At 41.6% G+C, this 21,762-nt stretch overlaps 1 protein-coding gene across 1 annotated transcript; it reads right to left on the bottom strand.

Moving 5' to 3' along the window:
• Positions 1-15,987: 15,987 nt before the first annotated feature.
• On the bottom strand, positions 15,988-21,692 carry LOC132891830 (uncharacterized). Its single transcript, XM_060929852.1, has 10 exons — positions 20,926-21,692; positions 19,914-20,009; positions 19,553-19,661; positions 19,066-19,312; positions 18,253-18,823; positions 17,956-18,142; positions 17,469-17,723; positions 16,955-17,123; positions 16,668-16,816; positions 15,988-16,485 (listed from the first exon to the last, which is right to left on the bottom strand). The coding sequence occupies exons 1-10, from the start codon at positions 20,944-20,946 to the stop codon at positions 16,313-16,315; spliced, it is 1,977 nt and encodes a 658-aa protein (XP_060785835.1). The 5' UTR covers positions 20,947-21,692; the 3' UTR covers positions 15,988-16,312.
• Positions 21,693-21,762: the final 70 nt, after the last annotated feature.

The following is a 21,762-nucleotide window of genomic DNA, read 5'->3' as shown; positions in this document are numbered from 1 at the left end:
ATTCCTCTTGATAGCTTTGTTAGAATTCTTAAAACTAAGGAACTTGAAAGCATTGGGCTTTGTCATTGTTTTTAATTCAGATGTTAAAATGTGTTACAGATGTTAATCTATCTCTGATATTTTTATTTATTGTATGATTATTTGTATCATTGCTTGTACTATAAAGTCTGCTGTCTCTTGGCCAGGTCGCTTTTGAAAAAGAGATTTTATATCTCAGTAAGCTTTACCTGGTTAAATAAAGGTTAAATAAAATAAAAGCTTTTACCGCATAAGCCAGTATCTCACTGAGCTGCGACAAATTGCGAACATCATTCGCGAGAGTTTCAAAAGTGTCTTGAAACATTCGCGGGGCTTCTCAATTTCCTCGCATGAGTCGCAAAGTGTCGCTCCTTTGTCGCTGAAATTTTGAACATGTTCAAAAAATTTGTGCTGCAAAATTTCTCTCAAAATAGCCGCAAATGCATCGCTGGTGTCGCAAAGCCGTCACGAACCCTTCTCAAGTCAGATTCCGTGAGGCTTCCTCTACTTCCCTGCCTGCCGAGGGAAAGCCGGGCTGCGACAGCCTGCGACTAGTTGGAGACACAACAATTTCGGTAAAAATATGCAAATATCAATTCAGTGTGATTCCAAGTGAAAATTGTCGCTAATTCGCATATTTTATCGCAATTGTTGTGTCTCCAACTAGTCGCGGGCTGTCGCAGCCCAGTGAGTTACTACCCATACCAAAGAAACCTGAAGCTCGCCGAAAGCTTTGGATCGGAACCTACTGACAACGACCGTGTTTGCTTTCGACACTTTATATCTGGTAAGACACATGATTTTTTATTATTTTGTTTTGCAGTTTAATATTATATTTATATTAGATAAAATTTCCTCATCAGAAATAATTTGTTGTGCTATGACATGCTTAGATATCAACCAAAAGATGAGTAAAAACGCACGAGCAGCTGATTTGTATGCAGTACACGAGTACGATTTCTGCAAGCGCACTCATGGCAAATTTATGTACTTTTTGCAGTATAAATATTTGACATTAGAAGATTGGTCGAACTTTTCGTGATATGTATTTGAAGATAAATAGCATAGCCTGGATTTAAAACACTGCTTGTGCATTCTAAATGTAGAACTTGCTTAAGTTTAGTAGTACTGTACTGTATATCTTTGGTGTGTGCGTGTGAAGCAACAATATAAGTTAATGTTTCAAAGATTATATTGTGCCTATTTAATCCTTATTGCTTTTTGTGCCTAATAATAAAAAGACATGAAGAAAGCAGTCCAGACTACACTCCTTCTGTAAATATGGGTTACCATGCAAAACAGGTCAACAGCAGTCAGCGGTGCAAGGCACCAAATAAATCTTCTTATCTCATCTCATTATCTCTAGCTGCTTTATCCTGTTCTACAGGGTCACAGGCAAGCTGGAGCCTATCCCAGCTGACTACGGGCGAAAGGCGGGGTACACCCTGGACAAGTCACCAGATCATCGCAGGGCTGACATATAGAGACCAACAACCATTCACACTCACATTCACACCTACGGTCAATTTAGAGCCACCAATTAGCCTAACCTGCATGTATAAAATATTTTAAAAAAGTCAGATTTGGGAAGATCTGTTTGCAAGTTTAACATTACAATCTAAAATAGTTTCATATGGTACTTGTCTTTTTTGACCATTTTTAACAGTTGGCTTAAAAGCTTCAATGCATCATTAAGCTTCATCTTGCTATCACTACTTTTGTGCCTAAGTGTCATTGACTCACTGATTGTGACAGTGTTTTTAGATGCACAAGGTCCACCTGAAGAAGCAAATAAAATTAAGTAATTTGAGAAATTGTTATTGTAGATTGAATCTATGAAAACTGTTAAGGCATCTGACATGCAGCAGCCTCAGTGTGACTTTTGACACTTTCTTACACTGGTGCTGAAATAATTAACTAAATTGGTGTGTTATGTTCTATTGATTACATTTCCAATTTAGTTATAGAATTTAGATGTTACAATTCTGTCCAGCTCTACAGTTGCAACAGAACTTGGGGTCAATCTAGTCATCAAATTTCAAGTTGAAACAATCTCATTTAGGAGATTTTTCACTGCTGTTAAAACACAGTAGTGGGTCATTTTGACCCGAGGATAACACAACTGTCCACCTCTACAGTTGCAACAGAACTTGGGTATTGCAGACAATTTGACAATATTTAGAAATTTACAAACTGATGTGTGTTTTGCACTTAAAAACGTAGATCAAGGCATGACTCACTGTTACATATTAGTTCTGACAGCTTCGAATTCAATGTTTTTTCTTTATTTTTATTCATTAAAAGACACATAATAATAATAATAATAATAATAAAGTTCAATTTGTATAGCGCCTTTCACAAACCCAAGGACGCTTTACAAAAGAGTTACCACCAAAAAAAAAAAATTAGGAAAAATAGTGTGAGGTAAAGAGAAAAGTTTTCAAGTTGGCTTTGAAGGAAGAGAGTGTGGAACAGTCACGAAGCGATTGTGGTAACGAATTCCAAAGTTTAGGAGCAGCAGCACTAAATGATCTGCCACGGTCCGTGTATCACCCGATCATTCAAGTATTCCATTCAATCTGGAAAACGAAAAACAAAAAAAACACTCAATATTTCGTTTTCCTGTTTTTCTGTATGACCAAAAAATGAGGGATTGGTGTTTGTTTTCCTTTTTCCAACTCAAAACAGAACAAATAATAAACAGGGAAACCAAAACGAAATAATAACTCTAATTTACGATTATTGATTTTCTCTATTCCCCACGCTACATTAGCCTTCCCATGATCCTCAGCGACAGTCCATCATCATCTCTGCGTCTATGAAACAGAAAATTTGCATGTGCATGTATATATCAAGTAATTTATTCATACATCCTATTCATTTAATATATTAAGCTGATGATCTCTTAATTATTATTATCTCAATATAATAGTAATCTGTACTCGAGTTGAGGGGGGATGGGGGGGGATGCCATCCCCCCTGGAATAAAAAAATGGTCAAAATCATCCCCCCTCTAAAATGGGCATCCCCCAGGGGCGATTCTAGCATCTGATCTTTGGGGGTGCTTAGCCCCCAGAGCTGACAGAGGCACCTGGCTTGAATAACAGTGTTTCCACGTTTATTCCGCATTTAGACAGATTTAACTAGACAAGAAGACTAGACTAGCAATTCTGCAATGTTTTAACAGAAGCTGACCCAATAAACTATGATATCTACACATTTACAACCACTGACACAAATATTTACGTTATATTTTTAACAAGACGTACTACTGCATTTGTAATGTTGGAGCTATTCATTTTTGAACAGTGGTAATTGTTAATTAATGTGTTGTTGTGTATTGTGTAATACTAGTGTGTATTATTATGATTTTACATTAGTAAACGCTATGTTACATTAAATAAAATTGACTAACACACGGTGGTCTAGCACCGTAGCACTTGTACAGCTCTGCACAAAAGTATCTCGATATGGATGATAAATGTTGTTTTTATCATTCTGTTCATAGACCAGGGAACATCAATATTGCATTATGCATATTATTGTGTTGTGTTTAACAATTGTAACTCCAGTCCGTACCTTCACATCTCGCTATGCCAGTAATACTCAGGTGCTACTTCGAGTTCCTCATCGGCGTGGAATCCAGTTAAAAAAAACACCATGTCGTAGCAAGCACTCGCACGGACAGGCAACCCAATCAGAGGGGACGCAAGGAGGAGAGGGATTTTACTGGCCATAGACTATCACGTAACAGGTGAATTCAAGAACACACACACGCCCGCGCACACATTCATTGCGCAGTGCGCAAGGGCACTTATTTCTGAAAATTACGTCCAAAAGCAGTGTTTTTGCTGAGCTAGGGGGTGCTCAGCTCGTTTTGGGGGGTGCTTGAGCACCCCCAAAAATAGGCTAAACACGCCCCTGGCATCCCCCCTCCCTTCCCTTGAGCAATTTTATCAATAAATGTGGACATTACTTCTATTTAACATTGGAATTAGAAATGCCATTCCACGTAGCTTTGCTGAAACTGAGCATACAGTAAGCTCCCGCGAGAGAGGGCACGCGCAAGCGAAGCGTTTGAGGAGGTGACATTCAGTTGGGGTTCCGTTATTTTTGATTTTATTCGGCGTCAGTGACAGCAGCGGATTGCAGCATCATGGCCAAGCGGAGTGGACAGCAAGACCTAAGCAAGTTCGGATTTAAGATCGCAAGAAAAAAAAAACATTTCAGGGGGTAAGTCAAGAGTTACGAATATCAGTCACACTTTCTGTGAGCCCACTATCACGCTGTAAAGTTACCGATATGTGGGCGGCGGATAACAACACAGCTATCATAATGAATGTTAGTTTGGAGTCTAGCCAGCTATCGATAGCTTACTCAGGTTCATGTTAGCTTTGATTTCTTGTATAAGGTCATTAATTTAATCAGCCTGGACGTTCGTTTGTTATTCTTCAGGCAACAAAAAGTGTTATTCAAGACAGGAAGGCTAAAATTAACGACCCTAGCAGTTTTGAAGGCTTCATTGCCTCATTAGAGAGCCGGTCACAACATGTAAGGCAGAGCAGGATTGGTGTAGGACTCGACAGTGTCTGCTAAAATGCAGCTTTCTTTTTCTTCGTCATAGGCTCTTCTTCTGTCTCCTCAATGGGCCTTTTCCCCTTTCCAAAGAAACTTTCCAAAGATGCGTGCTTTTAACTCATTTTGCTAGCTTGTATCCAGTATGTATCAAAGTGCTGCTATGTATCGAAGCAAAGTATCAAAGTATCCAAGGCAGCTCCTTGGTAACCGTCAACGTTAAGGTGTCACGTGACCTAGATAACAGCGGGAATCAACGTTACAGAAAGAATCCGGTAATTTTTCAAAGCTCAAATCCTCGTTCAGATAATAAATAAATCAGAAATAACATTATAATTGTATTTAATTAAATTATCTTATCCACTGCTCTTTATTCCAGATGTGTACCCCGCCTTTCGCCCGTAGTCAGCTGGGATAGGCTCCAGTTCGCCTGCGACCCTGTAGAAGGATAAAGCGGCTAGAGATAATGAGATGAGATGAGATGAGATGAGACAGTCAGCAGCAACTGCAGCACAGTGCGGCAGGAGCTGGAGGACCCGGAGTGTGAGACAATACAGGAGCAAGCAGAAGAACAGTGGCGGTTCTAGACCAAAATTACTAGGGGGGCCGAGGTGGGGCCAGTGTTTTTTCAGGGGGGCACATAAGGAAAAAACATGGCAATATTTAAGCGTTCAAAATGTTTTGTTTAGTTTATTTAAAACCAAAACAAAATACATTGAGCATAAATACAATGAGATAAACATTCTGTCTCAATAGCCTAAACATAAATTGTGCTCAATAAATCTTAAAACCATGTTTCTCTTTTTTGTAAAAAAAAGATTTCTATTTTTGCATACAATGAACCTTTTATCTGTCCAATGACACTTTTTAAATTCACAGCATGAATGAATTTTCTTTTTCACAGCATGAGACTTGAATGTACAATCACTATCTTTATCTAAATCACACTGTCATCATCTCACTCTTTCTTTATGTACAGCAGGGGGGAAAATAGAAAGAAAAAATAAATTCACATACAGTGGTCTCAGAATCACCCTATAGCATTCACAGCAGGCTGAAACACTACAACAACAAGATTCTGCGATTGTGACTCCTTGAGAAACGGTCTACAAATGCATCAAGGTTCAAAGCCTTGGACCTTCTGGATTCAATGCTGAGCACACCAAGATTGCTTAGACGCTCCTCACTAATGGTGGACCGGAGGTAGGTCTTCACCAGTTTCAAAGTGGAGAAACTCCGCTCACAAGAGGCAGATCTCACTGGGAGTGCCACAGCTATTTTGCATAGTCTAAAGAGCTCAAAAAATACTTCTTTATATGGCTCAGTGAAACGTGTCAACGCTACTGTATCTGATGGCTTTTCAATCAAAAAACTTCGGACGTGACAGCTGTTATCACTCACGTCCGAAGTTTACAATTCGCGCTTCTGCTGGTCTTTCTGCTGCAGGTAACAGTGTGCGTGTAGCGCTTTAAGGAGTCCGTGTAGAACACTCCGTCATGTCAGTTCCGATCTTCGAGCCAGCGCACGTCAAAATTAATAAATCTTATTATCTGTTCAGCACAGGGGCCACAACAGGGGCCAGGAGCAATTTTACAGGGGCACTGGCCCCCTCTGGCCCCCGTTTAAAACCGCCTATGCAGGAGAACCAACAGCTGAAGAGCTGAAGATTTACAATTTACTGTTGCTTGTTTTAGCTTATTGCTTACCTACCTACCTCTGTATTTAATTCAATGTTCACAATGTTCAGCTTTGAATAAAAATTCTATTGACTTGATATGAAAAGATTCAGTTCATTTACATTGCCTGCTGAGGTTTTATTAAATTATTTACCAAACGATTTAAAAGGAGCCTACCATGTAGTGCAATTTGAAGTGCAACTTCATAGTCATGGTAGGCTCCTTTTAAATCGTTTGGTAAATAATTTATTAAAACCTCAGCAGGCAACTGAATCAGTAACTTTACAGCGTGATAGTGGGCTCATAGAAAGTGTGACTGATATTCGTAACTCTTGACTTACCCCCTGAAATGTTTTTTTCTTGCGATCTTAAATCCGAACTTGCTTAGGTCTTGCTGTCCACTCCGCTTGGCCATGATGCTGCAATCCGCTGCTGTCACTGACGCCGAATAAAATCAAAAATAACGGAACCCCAACTGAATGTCACCTCCTCAAACGCTTCGCTTGCGCGCGCCCTCTCTCGCGGGAGCTTACTGTATGCTCAGTTTCAGCAAAGCTACGTGGAATGGCATTTCTAATTCCAATGTTAAATAGAAGTAATGTCCACATTTATTGATAAAATTGCTCAAGGGAAGGGAGGGGGGATGCCCGTTTTAGAGGGGGGATGATTTTGACCATTTTTTATTCCAGGGGGGATGGCATCCCCCCCATCCCCCCTCAACTCGAGTACAGATTACTATTATATTGAGATAATAATAATTAAAAGATCATCAGCTTAACATTAACAGCTTAATATATTAAATGAATAGGATGTATGAATAAATTACTTGATATATACATGCACATGCAATTTTTCTGTTTCATAGACGCAGAGATGATGATGGACTGTCGCTGAGGATCATGGGAAGGCTAATGTAGCGTGGGGAATAGAGAAAATCTCATCTCATTATCTCTAGCCGCTTTATCCTTCTACAGGGTCGCAGGCAAGCTTGGAGCCTATCCCAGCTGACTACGGGCGAAAGGCGGGGTACACCCTGGACAAGTCGCCAGGTCATCACAGGGCTGACACATAGACACAGACAGCCATTCACACTCACATTCACACCTACGGTCAATTTAGAGTCACCAGTTAACCTAACCTGCATGTCTTTGGACTGTGGGGGAAACCGGAGCACCCGGAGGAAACCCACGTGGACACGGGGAGAACATGCAAACTCCACACAGAAAGGCCCTCGCCGGCCCCAGGGCTCGAACCCAGGACCTTCTTGCTGTGAGGCGACAGCGCTAACCACTACACCACCGTGCCGCCTAGAGAAAATCAATAATCGTAAATTAGAGTTATTATTTCGTTTTGGTTTCCCTGTTTATTATTTGTTCTGTTTTGAGTTGGAAAAAGGAAAACAAACACCAATCCCTCATTTTTTGGTCATACAGAAAAACAGGAAAACGAAATATTGAGTGGTTTTTTTGTTTTTCGTTTTCCAGATTGAATGGAATACTTGAATGATCGGATGATACACGGACCTGCCACCCATAGATGCCAATTTAAAACGAGGAACAGTCAGAAGTCCACAGACAGAAGATCTGAGGGAGCGGGAGGGACAGTACAAATGAATTAACTCACAGAGATAGTGTAGGAGCCATTCCCTTACTATGTTCTAATGCCTGCATTTTTGTATTTGGTGAGTCTGTGCCCCCTACAGGTCAAAGGTGGCTATAAATTGGGAGGCTACCTGGAGAAGGTGTGGCTTGATACAGGTCTAATGAAAAGAATATAATTCTTTTTTTTTTGTAGCCTAGTAATCCGACATAGAATCTGTCCAGTCCCTTCACACACTCCTGTACAGTAGGTGGCGGTATACACAGATTGTGATAATCTGCCATTAAAAAGAAGAAGAAGAAGGTGTGGCTGACTGGGAGCACAGAGCTTTTGACCGTACCTGTTTGCTTGCTGTGACTCACTACTTTGAACATTGTGCCTTTAATTTACCCAGCCTGTCTTTATGTTCAAAACGGCTAAAGGAGCCTTGTTTGATTTGTATTTTTGAAAGAAACAGAAACAAGAAAGTAAACGCAAAACATTCTTTTCAACTTCAAACGTTGTTTGTTTTGAATTTGGAATTTTGGGTCATACATACAAACACGAGTCAAAAAGATCATCAGTCACCACCAATAGGGACGAAACAAATGGACATTTTAAAATAGGAAAATTCGTCATTTCAGATAGGAAGGAGCGAAACCATGAAGAGCTTTATAGGTTAACAGCAAAATTTTGTATTTGATCTGGGAGATAACTGGCAACCAATGCAGTTGCTGTAAAACAGGAGTGATGTGAGCAGTGCGCTTGGTGAGTGTGAGGACTCTTGCTGCTGAGTTTTGAATGTACTGCAGGCGATTGAGCAATGTGGCAGGGAGACCATAAAAGAGAGAATTGCAATAGTCAAGACGAGAAAAAATAAATGCATTGACCAACATATTGGCATCAGTTTCCAAAAGAAAAGGGCGGAGACGAGCAATATTGCGGAGGTGAAAGAAAGCATTCTTAGTAATTAGTTTAAGATGGGGTTCAAACGTAAGGGTGGAGTCAAAGATAACTCCAAGGTTTTTTATAACTTGGGAAGGATGAATAGACACACCATCTACATCAATAGTAAAACTGGAGAAATTCTGAACCTGTCTTTTGGTACCTACAAATAGAACCTCTGTTTTGTCAGCATTAAGTTTAAGGCAGTTCTTATGCAGCCATTGCTTAAGGTCAGTGATGCAAGACCTTAGCAGCTGAACAGAGGCTATGGAAAGAGTGATAGTGATGTAGATTTGAATATCATCAGCATAACAATGAAAGTTAAGGCCATGGTTACGAATAATCTGGCCTATAGGAGAAACATATAAAAAGAAGGGGACCAAGGACAGAACCCTGAGGCACACCTTGAGCAACAGTAGCAGTGGATGATTTATGAACACCAATAGAAATAAACTGTTGCCTGTTTGCTAGATACGACTGAAACCAGGATAAAGCTAAGCCAGTAATACCAAAAGAAGATAGTCTGGAAATGAGTTTCTCATGATGTACGGTGTCAAAGGCAGCTGTGAGGTCCAAGAGAACAAGGACATTGAGATGACCAGCATCAGTTGAGAGCAGGAGGTCATTAACAACTCTCAAGAGAGCAGATTCAGTGCTATGCATATTACGAAAGCCTGACTGAAAGGGTTCATAAAGATCATTTTGAGCAAGGAAAGTATGAAGCTGAGAGGCTACAACTCTCTCCATTACTTTAGCTAGAAAAGGGAGATTTGAAATGGGTCTGTAATTGGACAGTGAAAGAGAATCTAGACCAGGTTTCTTTAGTATTGGTGTAACTGAAGCAATTTGGAGGGAGATAGGAACAGTGCCTAAAGCAAAACACTGATTAATCAAATGAGCAATATAAGGGGAGATAGCAGATACACAGGATTTAAGAAGTGCAGTGGGTGCAGGGTCCAACAAACATGAGGAGGAGGAGGACTTAGTTATAATTTCCGATACTTTAAAAGAATCAACAGGAGCGAAAGCAGAGAGACAGCAGTCAGCTTTATGAGAAAGAGCTACTAGCGGGACAGAAGAATGAATTTCAGAATGAAAGTGTTGGTAAATACTGGCAATTTTATCATTGAAAAAATCCAAAAAAGCCTGACACTGAGCAGGGGAACTGGGAGTGGTTGAGGAAGGAGGCTGAAGAAGTTTATTTATTGTATTAAACAAAGTTTTGGGTCTGTGATTGCCACTCTTAATGATGTTAGCATAGTAGGAGGATCGAGCAGCATTAAGAGCATCCTTATACTTTGTGATGTGTTCAGAGAAGAGTGAAAGATGAATAGTAAGGCCAGTTTTCTTATAAAGGCGCTCTAGCCGCCTTCCCTTGGCCTTCAAGGCCCTAAGCTCAGAGGTGAACCAAGGAGAGGCGCGATTTGCGGAGACCTGTCTAGTTTTAAGGGGAGCGAAAGTGTTAAGTGCGTTAGATATCGTATTATTGTAAATAGCAACTGTATCATCAGGAGAGGAAACCTCAGCAAATTTACAAAAAGAGGAAAGGAGAGAGGCAGAGAAAGAATGCACATCAATAGAAGAAAGATTACGGAAAGAGACAGTAGAACGCAGAGGAAGTTTAGAAGGTGGGACACTGAGACAACACTCAATCTGTGGTCAGTAAAACCTACATCAGAACCTGATACAGATACAATTTTTGTACCAGTAGAGCAAAGCAAGTCAAGTATATGTCCATGATTATGTGTGGGAAAGTCAACATGCTGAGTTAAACCAAAACATTCAAAGACAGTCAAGAGCTCCTCAGTAAGGGAGCAACTAATATCAACATGAATGTTAAAGTCACCCAGAAGAATGACAGCAGGACAGACAGATGAGGCTACAGTTAGCAGTTCATTCACTTCAGACAGAAAGAGAGATGGCGATGATTTGGGAGGTCGATAAATTAAGAGCAGCAACATCGGTGTGGGATTGGAGGTTTTCAAAGCCAGATGTAACATCATGAAAAACAATCTCTTTAAGTTTCAAACCACATCTGAAGACTGCAGCTAGACCTCCACCCTTCCCTGTGAGACGGGGCTTTGAAAAATGTGTATCCAGATGGAGAAGACGTATTTAAATGTAAATAGTCCTCAGCCTCATCATGCCTTAAAGTAACGATAGAGGTTGTTTCTCTTTACTTAGTTGAGCAGTTCTTTACATAATATGGATTACTACAGTTGTAGAATAGTCAAGTCTGTTTATTTGTATAACTTTCTTAACAGACATTGTCGCAAAGCAGCTTTACAGAAAATGAGACTTAATATATCAATTAATTTTATCCTAAATAAATTTATTTATCCCTGATGAGTAAACCTGAGGCGACAGTGACAAGGAAAAACTCCCTGTGACGACACAAAGAAACCTTGAGAGGAACCAGACTCAAAAGGGAACCCGTCCTTCTTTTGGGTGATAACAGATAGCGTGATGATTAATAACTCACTTCTATAAGTGTGTTGTATATAGTCACAAAGTATAATTGTGTAAGCAGGAAATTCATTATAGTTTTAGCACGAAGTCTATTTTGTTGACGTTATCAACTGTTCATTGATGAAGTCTTGAGTGCAAGACTGTTCATGACAACTGTGGTCCTAAGGTTATCATAGTAATTGTTGTCCTCAGCCATCATAGCAAAACATGAAGTGTCTAGAGCCATCCAAGTGCGACTTTCAACTGTCCATATAGGGCTGTCCTCCACAGGAGCAGTGTGATGAGACTCCAGCCAGAAGTAGGGCATCAGGATGGATCAGGCAGGTCTGAAGCCCAGGATCACTGGCATCAGGTATAGGGCAAGAATAGGGCTATTTACTGTATCTTTATTATTTACCATTTACTGTTTGATGATCTCATGCACATTAAGAAGACAGGAAACTGCACCAACTAACTTTTGGCAAAGCACACCTGTTAATTGAGAAGCATTCCAGGTGACTACCTCATGAAGCTGGTTAAGATAATGCCAATAGTGTACAAAGCATCATCAAGGTAAACAGTGGCTACTTTGAAGAATCTTAAACAGGAAGCATTTTTGAAACTTTACCACATAATTTCATACATCATAGTTTAGTGACTTAAGCATTGTTCTACGGTGTAGAAAAGTCAATACAGAAAAATCCATGAATGAGTAGGTATGTCCAAACTTTTGACTGGTACAGTACATGGGAGAAAAATAGTTAAATCAGTTGAACAATATCTTACCAGCTCTCATAAAACAGTGAGAAGATGCTAATGATATCTACTGAATCTTTCAGCAAAGGATTGTTTCTGGCAATCCTTCTGTTGTTTCTGACAACTGTTCAGCACCAACTGGGGCAATTTCTTTGGCTTAAAGGTCAACTAAGTTAAAAAAAATTAACTTTCATAATATGTTTATTCTGGCGGCACGGTGGTGTAGTGGTTAGCGCTGTCGCCTCACAGCAAGAAGGTCCTGGGTTCGAGCCCCGGGGCCGGCGAGGGCCTTTCTGTGTGGAGTTTGCATGTTCTCCCCGTGTCCACGTGGGTTTCCTCCGGGTGCTCCGGTTTCCCCCACAGTCCAAAGACATGCAGGTTAGGTTAACTGGTGAATCTAAATTGACCGTAGGTGTGAATGTGAGTGTGAATGGTTGTCTGTGTCTATGTGTCAGCCCTGTGATGACCTGGCGATTTGTCCAGGGTGTACCCCGCCTTTCGCCCGTAGTCAGCTGGGATAGGCTCCAGCTTGCCTGCGACCCTGTAGAAGGATAAAGCAGCTAGAGATAATGAATGAATGAATGAATATGTTTATTCTTACCTAAAAACACAAAACCCGACTTGGAAGTAAAGCAAGAAAGTTGTTCTTCTCAAAATCGTATATTTTTAGTGAAGTTACAAAATATCCCTTTCTGATTGGACAACAGGTGATGACGTATGTTTCAGAAAACAATGCAGAAAGTATACCTGAAGAAGTCCCTGCAGTTTTTGTGGAAATGATCGAATCGAAATAAAAGGGACACATTGTGTTGTGCATTGTTTTCCATTGTGTCACGAAAGGTGTAGGCCTGTGTAGCAAATAAGATGTTATTATTTCAACGCCCTGATTTGTAGGTTGACTATTTTCATTCCGTGACACAGGTGCACATGCTCTGCCTGTGCGTCAATGCCGACTGCCGTCGAATCAGTGTACTGCAGAGAGATCCCCGAAGTGGCTGCAAAAATACAAGCCTACAATGAGCAACAGAATGCACAACTAGAGTGCATCACGTCTCACCCAGGCTTTCAAACAGTCTGCCTGGATAGATGGGTACTGGAGACAGCACACTACCAGTATGTGCAGCAGTATGGTGGGCAGTGTTCGAACTATGCCGATATTTTCGGGGGGGGGGGGGGGGGGGGGGTGTCCCTTTTTTTTCCCCGGGGGTGCTTGCGCTTGTCTCCGAGCGCGGATCTCCAAACACATGAGAAGCCTATCTTACGCACATATCACGCGGACTCCACACACGCATCGCGTCTGAAGTCATAACTCATCAGGGGAAATCGTGTCCGCATTGGCATGTTCAAAAAACAACCTCGCGTCAACAATGATACCACACGCAAGAAAAAAAAAACAGTCAGGCTACTCAACACATCTGATCCACAGCAGCACCAAAGCATCAAATCATGTCAACAACCAATCTTCCACAACACTTCGGATATGCAAATGCTTCCCGTTACACACGATTGCTATGCAGGGCCGGAGTGGGCCCTGTTTTCAGTCCGGGAGTTTAATTCACATTCAGGCCACTTTGAAATGGAGGAGGAATTTGAATACATTCAAAAAGATAAAACAAATAACTGTTCTTTCACAATGCTTTTTATTTGGTTTAAATTCAGGTAAACTTCACTTCACTTTAACAATATAGGTTATAATTCAAATTAACATAAAACGAAAGATAAAAATTAAGAATAAAAGTTGTTTGTACAGTTATTTAACCAATCAAACTGCTGGTGTTCTACTGTAGCTTCATATTTAGGATGTTAAAACATCAAAAGCCTCTTCAGCAAAGCACTTCTCTCTGCAAGTTTGTTGATGACAATGTCATTATCTATGGACATGTCCCAAAGTTCCTTAGTGAAAATATTTGAAAAAACATCCAAAGGACATGCATCTTCAGAAATCGGCATCTTCGGCCCGGGTGTGGGAATGAACTTTTACGTTGGGGGCGAAATCCAGCTGACTGCCACTCCAAATAGCAAAGCAGCGAGTATGGCTGATTGTTTCGCGTTATTTAAGACGAATTACACAACACATTTTTAGTCACATAGTCTTAAAATAACGAAAGCACCCATCTCGCGTGCATTTGAACCAATGCTTGTGCATTACATGCCGCATACGCCTCGAAAATAATGGCAAATCAACAATGCTGGGTACTCAGCAACCGGCAGATAAAGCGTGAGGGCGCATTAGGCAACTCAAAAATGGTTAAATGAAATGTAGGCTAAAGCAAGTGTTCGATTCTGCTTAGAATATTGGCATACGCATATACCTCTTCGAAGTTATATATTTAACAACAATTATTTAACATCAAATATGACTTCTAGGCCTGTGTGTTCATAACCACAATGCGCACGCCTGTGGAAATGCACGGTGTGACAGCGAGATGAAATAGGCTGGATGAGGAAATAACGCGCAACAGCACATTTGGGACCTGTTCATCCAAAATTGTTAATAACTGGGATGTAAAGCAATGTCCGGTTCTTCTTAGAATTAAGACATACACCACATCTATACCGTGTAAATTACGAGATTTCACATGACATCAAAAAGCTGAATTGACATCGCAAACTATCGACACATTATAGGCCTAGCATAGACTGATAAAATCGACAAACAGGGTTATCATACTCCATATCTTTCGTAACCTACCAGCTGGTCTTGAGAACATATGTCAATTTGGCACATTTTGCTGCCACCTCCTTCCTTTTTTTTAAGCTTCGCCCTTTCGGTTCCACCTAGCCTCTTTCTGCCCTCCATCACTGACGCGCGCTGTTTCGCGCCAATGTTGTTTAAGTTCCCCGCAATACAGAGGAGGAGTCTTGGACCAAACCAACTGCAATAGAGGGGAGGGGAGAATTTCCTTATTTGGTAGCGCCTATTTAATCTGCTGCGATGCTGTCGGCGTCTGGGCTGCCATGTGAAAATGCAGAGTGCAGTTGAATTGATGATTAATGCAAGAATAAGATCAGTGACCAAAATTAGTGACAATTATTTTCCCCATGCTCCAAGCAGGCCACCATTGATGGTTTGGGCCGGGGATGGTCCCGGCTAAATATAGGGCCACCCCGGCATTGTTGCTATGTCAATAAACATCTCATCTCATTATCTCAAGCCGCTTTATCCTTCTATCCTTTATCCTTCTGGAGCCTATCCCAGCTGACTACGGGCGAAAGGCGGGGTACACCCTGGACAAGTCGCCAGGTCATCACAGGGCTGACACATAGACAACCATTCACACCTACGGTCAATTTAGAGTCACCAGTTAACCTAACCTGCATGTCTTTGGACTGTGGGGGAAACCGGAACACCCGGAAGAAACCCACGCGGACACGGGGAGAACATGCAAACTCCACACAGAAAGGCCCTCGCCGGCCCCGGGGCTCAAACCCAGGACCTTCTTGCTGTGAGGCGACAGCGCTAACCACTACACCACCGTGCCGCCTCAATAAACATCATTTTGCCAATATTTTAGAGACACCCCCCCCCCCCCCCCCCCAACATTTCCCAAATCATGTTTTCAAGGGATCTCATGTCTGTTTCAGGGGATCTCGGATCCCCCGAGTACCTCCGTAGTTTGAATGGTGATGGTGGGCATGCAAGGCAGGATCAATCTGAAAATGAGTGAGTTGTCCCCCTAGAACTCTGATTGTTAACAAAAGTGCCGATATTTCATGTATTGCTGCAGCTAAAGTCATCACTACTGTAGTAAAATAATAATAATAATAATACCACACACAAAGTAAATTCACAAAGTACATTGAATTTACAGGAAATTCAGACATACTGCATATCGGCAGCTGGCTAGATGGTGCTGGGAGTACCTAGGCCGTCATGTTCACGTTCCACTGCCATCCTGTGCAGTCACAAAGATCCGGGAGACATTCCCATCCACTGAATATACAGGTTTCCAGGATGTGGTGTAATGTGGCAAATAAAGACGTTTGAATGTATACTTGAATCAGATTTATTTGTTCTAATGCATTTGTTAACCCTATAACAAAGACAAACCAGAGGTCCAAAGACCTGGGAAAAGGATTCACACAGCAATCCTTCCCAATCCAGTGTGGATACATTATATGTCCATAATCAACACTAACACTTGCCTGAAATAACCTCAGCAATGATAAAAAAAAATAATTAATAATAATAATAATAATGTATGGTGTTGAAACAGAACTGAAAAAGTTTTCAAAGACCCAAAAAGGCACAAGATCATACATGACACATTTGCCCATCAAAAGTTTCTCTGTATTGTGCTGTATGTACACATCAATCATTTTTTGGAAAATCGGCTGTGACAGCATCGGATTATCTCCTCTTTTGGGGGGGGGGGGGGGGGGGTGTACACATGGCCACTGCTCAAAGGTGGTGGTGATGGCTGCCTCTCTGGTGGTGAAGTGTCAAAGTCTTGCTCCGATACATCAGCCATGAGTTCCTCAACATAGGCTACACACATTAAAAAAACGTGTCAAACATTCAAAAGAAGATTACTGCTTTTAGTTTTGGTGGGCTGTCTGTTTTGTAACACTAGGTAAAGCGTTTTACAAATCAGTGCAAAGCCAATATGTGACAAATGTATGGGGGAAATCACAACCTACATAACTTGACATTTTCCACCTTTGACTTACAGTAGTTGCATGGTTCTTTGACTGGCTTAGCTGAAGCACTTCCTGGCTTGTACTTTGGTTTTCGAATACTATAGCATAGGTCCCCTTTACTTGTCCTTGCCTGCTCTCTGTCACTGTTTGCATTGTAGTGTAGTGCTGCCAAATGAATCCTGAGATAGAAATGATAGGAAAGAAACAATGATTTTGTTGATGCTGCTAATATTAATACCGAATGTGATGTTATCTATTATCAGCATGAAAACAGCAACATTCTGAGTTATCAAGATTAGCGAGAGGTATGAACTTACCTGCTGAGGATGCCATGATATCTGTACGACTTCATTTTCGGCGCAAATTGATTGATGACACTATGGAAGGATTCAAGAGATGATGTCTGGTGACCTGATGACATTTTCTTGATGTCCTTCACCAAGGTTGTATTATTGATGTCATCAAACTTTTCAGCCACTTTTGTGCCTGGGCAGAACAAGAGTACACAAGATGTCATGAGAATACAGAACAATACAAGTCTACTTTTTATTAACATGGCTTATCAAACATGGTTTGGAGCATGGCTGGTGATTGAGGAGGATGTGTCATTTTCATATTACAGCTATAACATAACTTATTACTAGATAGCTATGTCTAGACAACTATATCTAACTTTTGTAATCAATTTCAATGCACAGGGCTTCACTATTTTGAAGGACATTATAGGTTCCCTGGTCTCCTGGCCAGCTCAGAGGATGTTATGATATATTATTTCATAGTATTCCTGTTTAGGATAGGTCAAGACAGATGAAGCTGAAATACTACATTTACCTGGCTTGAGCCAATTCTTGGCTCTTTCTTCCTGTAGGTCTCCATGAAGACAGGTTGGGAAGATGGCTGAATGTCCACAGTGGATCCCCTGTATGTGGTTTCCCAAGGAATTCCATTTTGCACCACGAAGCTCTTCTTCTTGGTCCCGAGTTGAAGATGCAACCCAATACACATGGTTGTTGATGCTCTTCTCCCAACCAAGAAGATCGTCACAGTTCTTCTGTTTAGCGAGATCATGGACTTTCTTTTGGACAGCTGTTGATAAACCAGAGAACAGAATATATAATCGCCAGGTGAAATAAGAGAACATGTCTAGAAGTCACAGGGGATAGTTATATGTAACAAAGGTGTAAGTAAAGAATATCAAATGACACTTTCTACTGTGTGTAAACATGACATATGAAAGAATCTAAAAGTACTAGATCAGATTTTTCCATGTGGTGTTTTCATGCAAACATTTGTGACTCCAAAAACACACATTGTTTACCTTTTGCTATATGCCAGACATCATACGTATGCAAGACGTGTGGTAGGTTTTCCCTGACATGCTTGGCCAGTTGACGATGGCGATCGGTGATCAGTTTACCAATCTGCAGTCCATGGTGAGACAGGAAACCCTGGAGTCTTTTGAATCCTTCGAGCTCCATATGGTATGAGGACGTAACCTCATTGCTCTGGGAAATGGAAAGATATCAAAACAAACTTCCTAATGTAAAAGACGGAACTCCTTACAATGTGTAATATGTGCATATTTAGTAAAATCAATAATGAAAAGACATAATACCTGCACCAGCTCCAGATCGACAATCTTGTTGAGGGTGGCCTCCAGTCCAGTGTACACCCCAAATTTGGCAGAGTGGCCTGGGCTGTCAGCCCGTCCATCGCTGGCGATAACAAGAGGGGTACCGGTTGACTGCAGCTGTCCAACGACGCGCTGTTGTTCCTCTGACCATCGGCACTCAATGGCTGGTTGCAGGATGTCTCTTTGGATGGTATAGAAGGTCTGGTCAGCAATACAAACGAGTCTTAGATGGGAAAGGATGCGCCGCATCATCGTCCAGCTTCCTCCAGCAAATAGAGTTGCAGCAGATAGCAGCAAATTTCCTGCTGGACGACTTTGATAGAAAGGCTGGCTTTCCCACTTGTTTGTGCTGGTGCATGAGTAACACTCCACAGTTATAATCAGTAGTGTGCCCATGAGTCTTTTGCTGATGCAGACATTGCCTGACTTGCAATCCCGGCAGAGCTTGAAGAGGTCCAGGAGCTTTGTCTCAAACACAATGTACTTAGTGTCCTCATGGGGAGGAATAAGCCTGTTGTGCCTCACTTCGACTGAAGGAACTCTTCCACCTTGTCTGCAATGACAGGATATACAGTATATACAGGATATACAGTATGATAAACATGACAAATCATTGTCACTCAGTAGTAGTTTTCTATATGTCGTCCAGATTGTGTAACAGAATCCTAAAACATCACACATCGGTGACTTAGTGAATCAGTGTATTAGGGGTGAATTCATGACGATGGTTCGGTTTTCTGGGTTTTGTTTTACTATGCTATGGACTAAGTATTATATGAAATGCTTCATACGTACAATTTCTGAAGCCTTTGTGTGGGTCTCTCAGGCGTGCTTTGGCTATCAGAAGACTCAGGGTCGGAATCACCGCCAGGTGTGAAGTCGGAAGATATTGCGCCTTTCTCCTCCTCCCTCGCCTCTTCAATGTCCATCTGGTCTTCCTCCTCCTCTGACAGGTTGCAAAGGCTCCCTCTACTCCTTCCAGTCACATCCAGTGCAATGTATTGTTTCCAAGCATCACGTGTCTGTACTGACACCTGGATACCTGTATAAAGACAAATGAAATGAGACAAATACATGACAATGAGCCATGGCTTTCACATTTTTCACATCATGACATAATGAATGTCTGCACTAAAGATATGTGGTCATCTTTTGGAAGACTGATGTCAGAATGACTTCCACATTGTCAATGCTACATGTGCATTTTCTTGTTTATTCAAACTGTAACATGACTGTGGTGTACTTTTTAGGTACATGTTTAGAAAATTTCATTCAGACTTACGCTTTGCATATGATGTGGCAGACCTGCATGTTTGGGTTCCCGTAGAACTGGTAGGGACCCATGTCTGGGTACCGGCAGACTGGCTAGATTGCCCGCTAGTGTCAGGTTGCTGTTGCAGAAAAGGACATAGCAATAATATTCATAATAATGACATTCACAATCATAATAGCCTTGTGAAAAACACTGCATTGCAAGTGCAGTATTTTTTGCAATATGCTGGGTTATTGTGTCGAAATCACTGCAGTAGTGTTTTCATAATGTAGCACAACATTTTCTTTTTGATGAAGGGAAGCAGAATAAGACCAGCAATGATATACAAGGTTTATTATACAGATTCCCTGCAACATTAGGTGATGTTTACCTCAATCCAACTGCTGCATCCCGGTTCATGTTCTGACTCGGATTGATGTGGAGGAGCCTGGTCGGTTTGCACACCTGAAAGTGCTTCTTCCAACACCTGAATATGAATAGGACAAGAGGGAATAATATAGACAGATTCGTAACAGTAAGCAGCTAGTCTTCCATCTGTACGTTATGAGAGTTGTAAACTATTATGGCCATAGAAAGAAGTCTGCACTGCTGAAAAGTTTATGAATCTTGATACACGTGTGCACATAATTTTAGTAACAACAGGATTTGGAGCAGGCGGCACAGTGGTGTAGTGGTTAGCGCTGTCGCCTCACAGCAAGAAGGTCCGGGTCCGAGCCCCGTGGCCGGCGAGGGCCTTTCTGTGTGGAGTTTGCATGTTCTCCCCGTGTCCGCGTGGGTTTCCTCCGGGTGCTCCGGTTTCCCCCACAGTCCAAAGACATGCAGGTTAGGTTAACTGGTGACTCTAAATTGACTGTAGGTGTGAATGTGAGTGTGAATGGTTGTCTGTGTCTATGTGTCAGCCCTGTGATGACCTGGCGACTTGTCCAGGGTGTACCCCGCCTTTCGCCCGTAGTCAGCTGGGATAGGCTCCAGCTTGCCTGCGACCCTGTAGAACAGGATAAAGCAGCTAGAGATAATGAGATGAGATGAGGATTTGGAGCAAAGGCTTACACCCATTCAACAGGACAAATATTTGATGATGGTATTACTATATCTTATATAATGATGCTAATAAGGAGGAGGACTGAATTATAGTCTCGCCGAGAACGTACACTTCAGTTTAGCGGGACAGTGGGTCACGAGCATGAATTAGCCAACTGGCCTAATAAACGAGTTGGGATTATAATAAACGTAAACATAAATCCACCGCCAACAACTGAACGAGCCTAGTGGTCTACTGCCACTCCTCTGTTAGATAGGCTACGTGTCCAACATGTCCCACACGCACAATATTTTTCATCGAAGCCCACATGAGAAGATAAATGCATGGAACATCAACTTACCCTCTTCCTCTCTCTCTTCATCCAAGCAGATCTTGTTGGCTGAGGTTTTGGTGAGCGCTTTACTCCCAGCGTTACGTTGGGTATGGCTGTGGACTTCAGGAGTTTTTTTCCTCATGTCGAATTGCGTGTAATAGCTCCCCGAGTCCTGAAAGTCTGAGTCAGCAAAGTGTTCACTGCACACTGAGCTGGAGGCCGATGGTCCCTTCCATTTCGCTCGCGTCAGCCTCACCTTCTTGACCCATACCTTTTTGATGGTCTCATCTTTGGGGAAGCGATGAAAGCTTACTCCGTCTTTATATGTATTGCTACAACCTGCGATTATACACCGAGTAGGCATGGCTGGAGACTGTAGGCGAAAACTCTGGACTCAGTCTTTGTAAGTAACTAAATCAACTCAAATTACTTTCAGCACTTCAGTCCAGGTGCAACGACTATGCCACCGTGTTATTCTGAAACATACGTCACGAGGTCGCGTGACCTATCTCGCGCTCGTAAGTTTATTTTTTGAAGGGTGGAGCTTTGGGTCCTGAAAAACAGATGAAATACTGCTTTCCAGCAATTAGTGCACATTCACAAAATCACGCTCAGAAATGTAAGGTATCTCTCTGGATACATGAAAACACATTTGGATCACCGTGGAATTTTTTTTTTTAACTTAGTTGACCTTCAATACAGGCAGGTTAGCTTCGCTACATAAGTTGCCCATAGTAATTTCCTAGACACACCCTGATCTTGGTTTCTAAAACAGAATACCTTTCCCTTCGCTAAAACCAGGTCAATATCCATTCATATTAACATCTCTTTGGATTTCTCCTAATTGATGGATGACAAAGGTAT

This window comes from Neoarius graeffei, chromosome 9 (assembly GCF_027579695.1).
Source record: "Neoarius graeffei isolate fNeoGra1 chromosome 9, fNeoGra1.pri, whole genome shotgun sequence".
Lineage (NCBI taxonomy): Eukaryota > Metazoa > Chordata > Actinopteri > Siluriformes > Ariidae > Neoarius > Neoarius graeffei.
The sequence above is the reverse complement of the archived record's forward strand: the minus strand, read 5'-3'. Positions and strand labels throughout refer to the sequence as shown.

What these genes read in the sequence shown, in the direction of transcription:
- LOC132891830 (XM_060929852.1), bottom strand. Translation starts at nt 20,946, where the DNA reads ATGAAGAGAGAGAGGAAGAGG. An exon ending in TGAAGAGAGAGAGGAAGAGG is followed by an intron (nt 20,010 to 20,925) that starts GTAAGTTGATGT and finishes ATTCATATTCAG; the next exon opens with GTGTTGGAAGAAGCACTTTC. An exon ending in TCGATCTGGAGCTGGTGCAG is followed by an intron (nt 18,143 to 18,252) that starts GTATTATGTCTT and finishes TCCATTTCCCAG; the next exon opens with AGCAATGAGGTTACGTCCTC.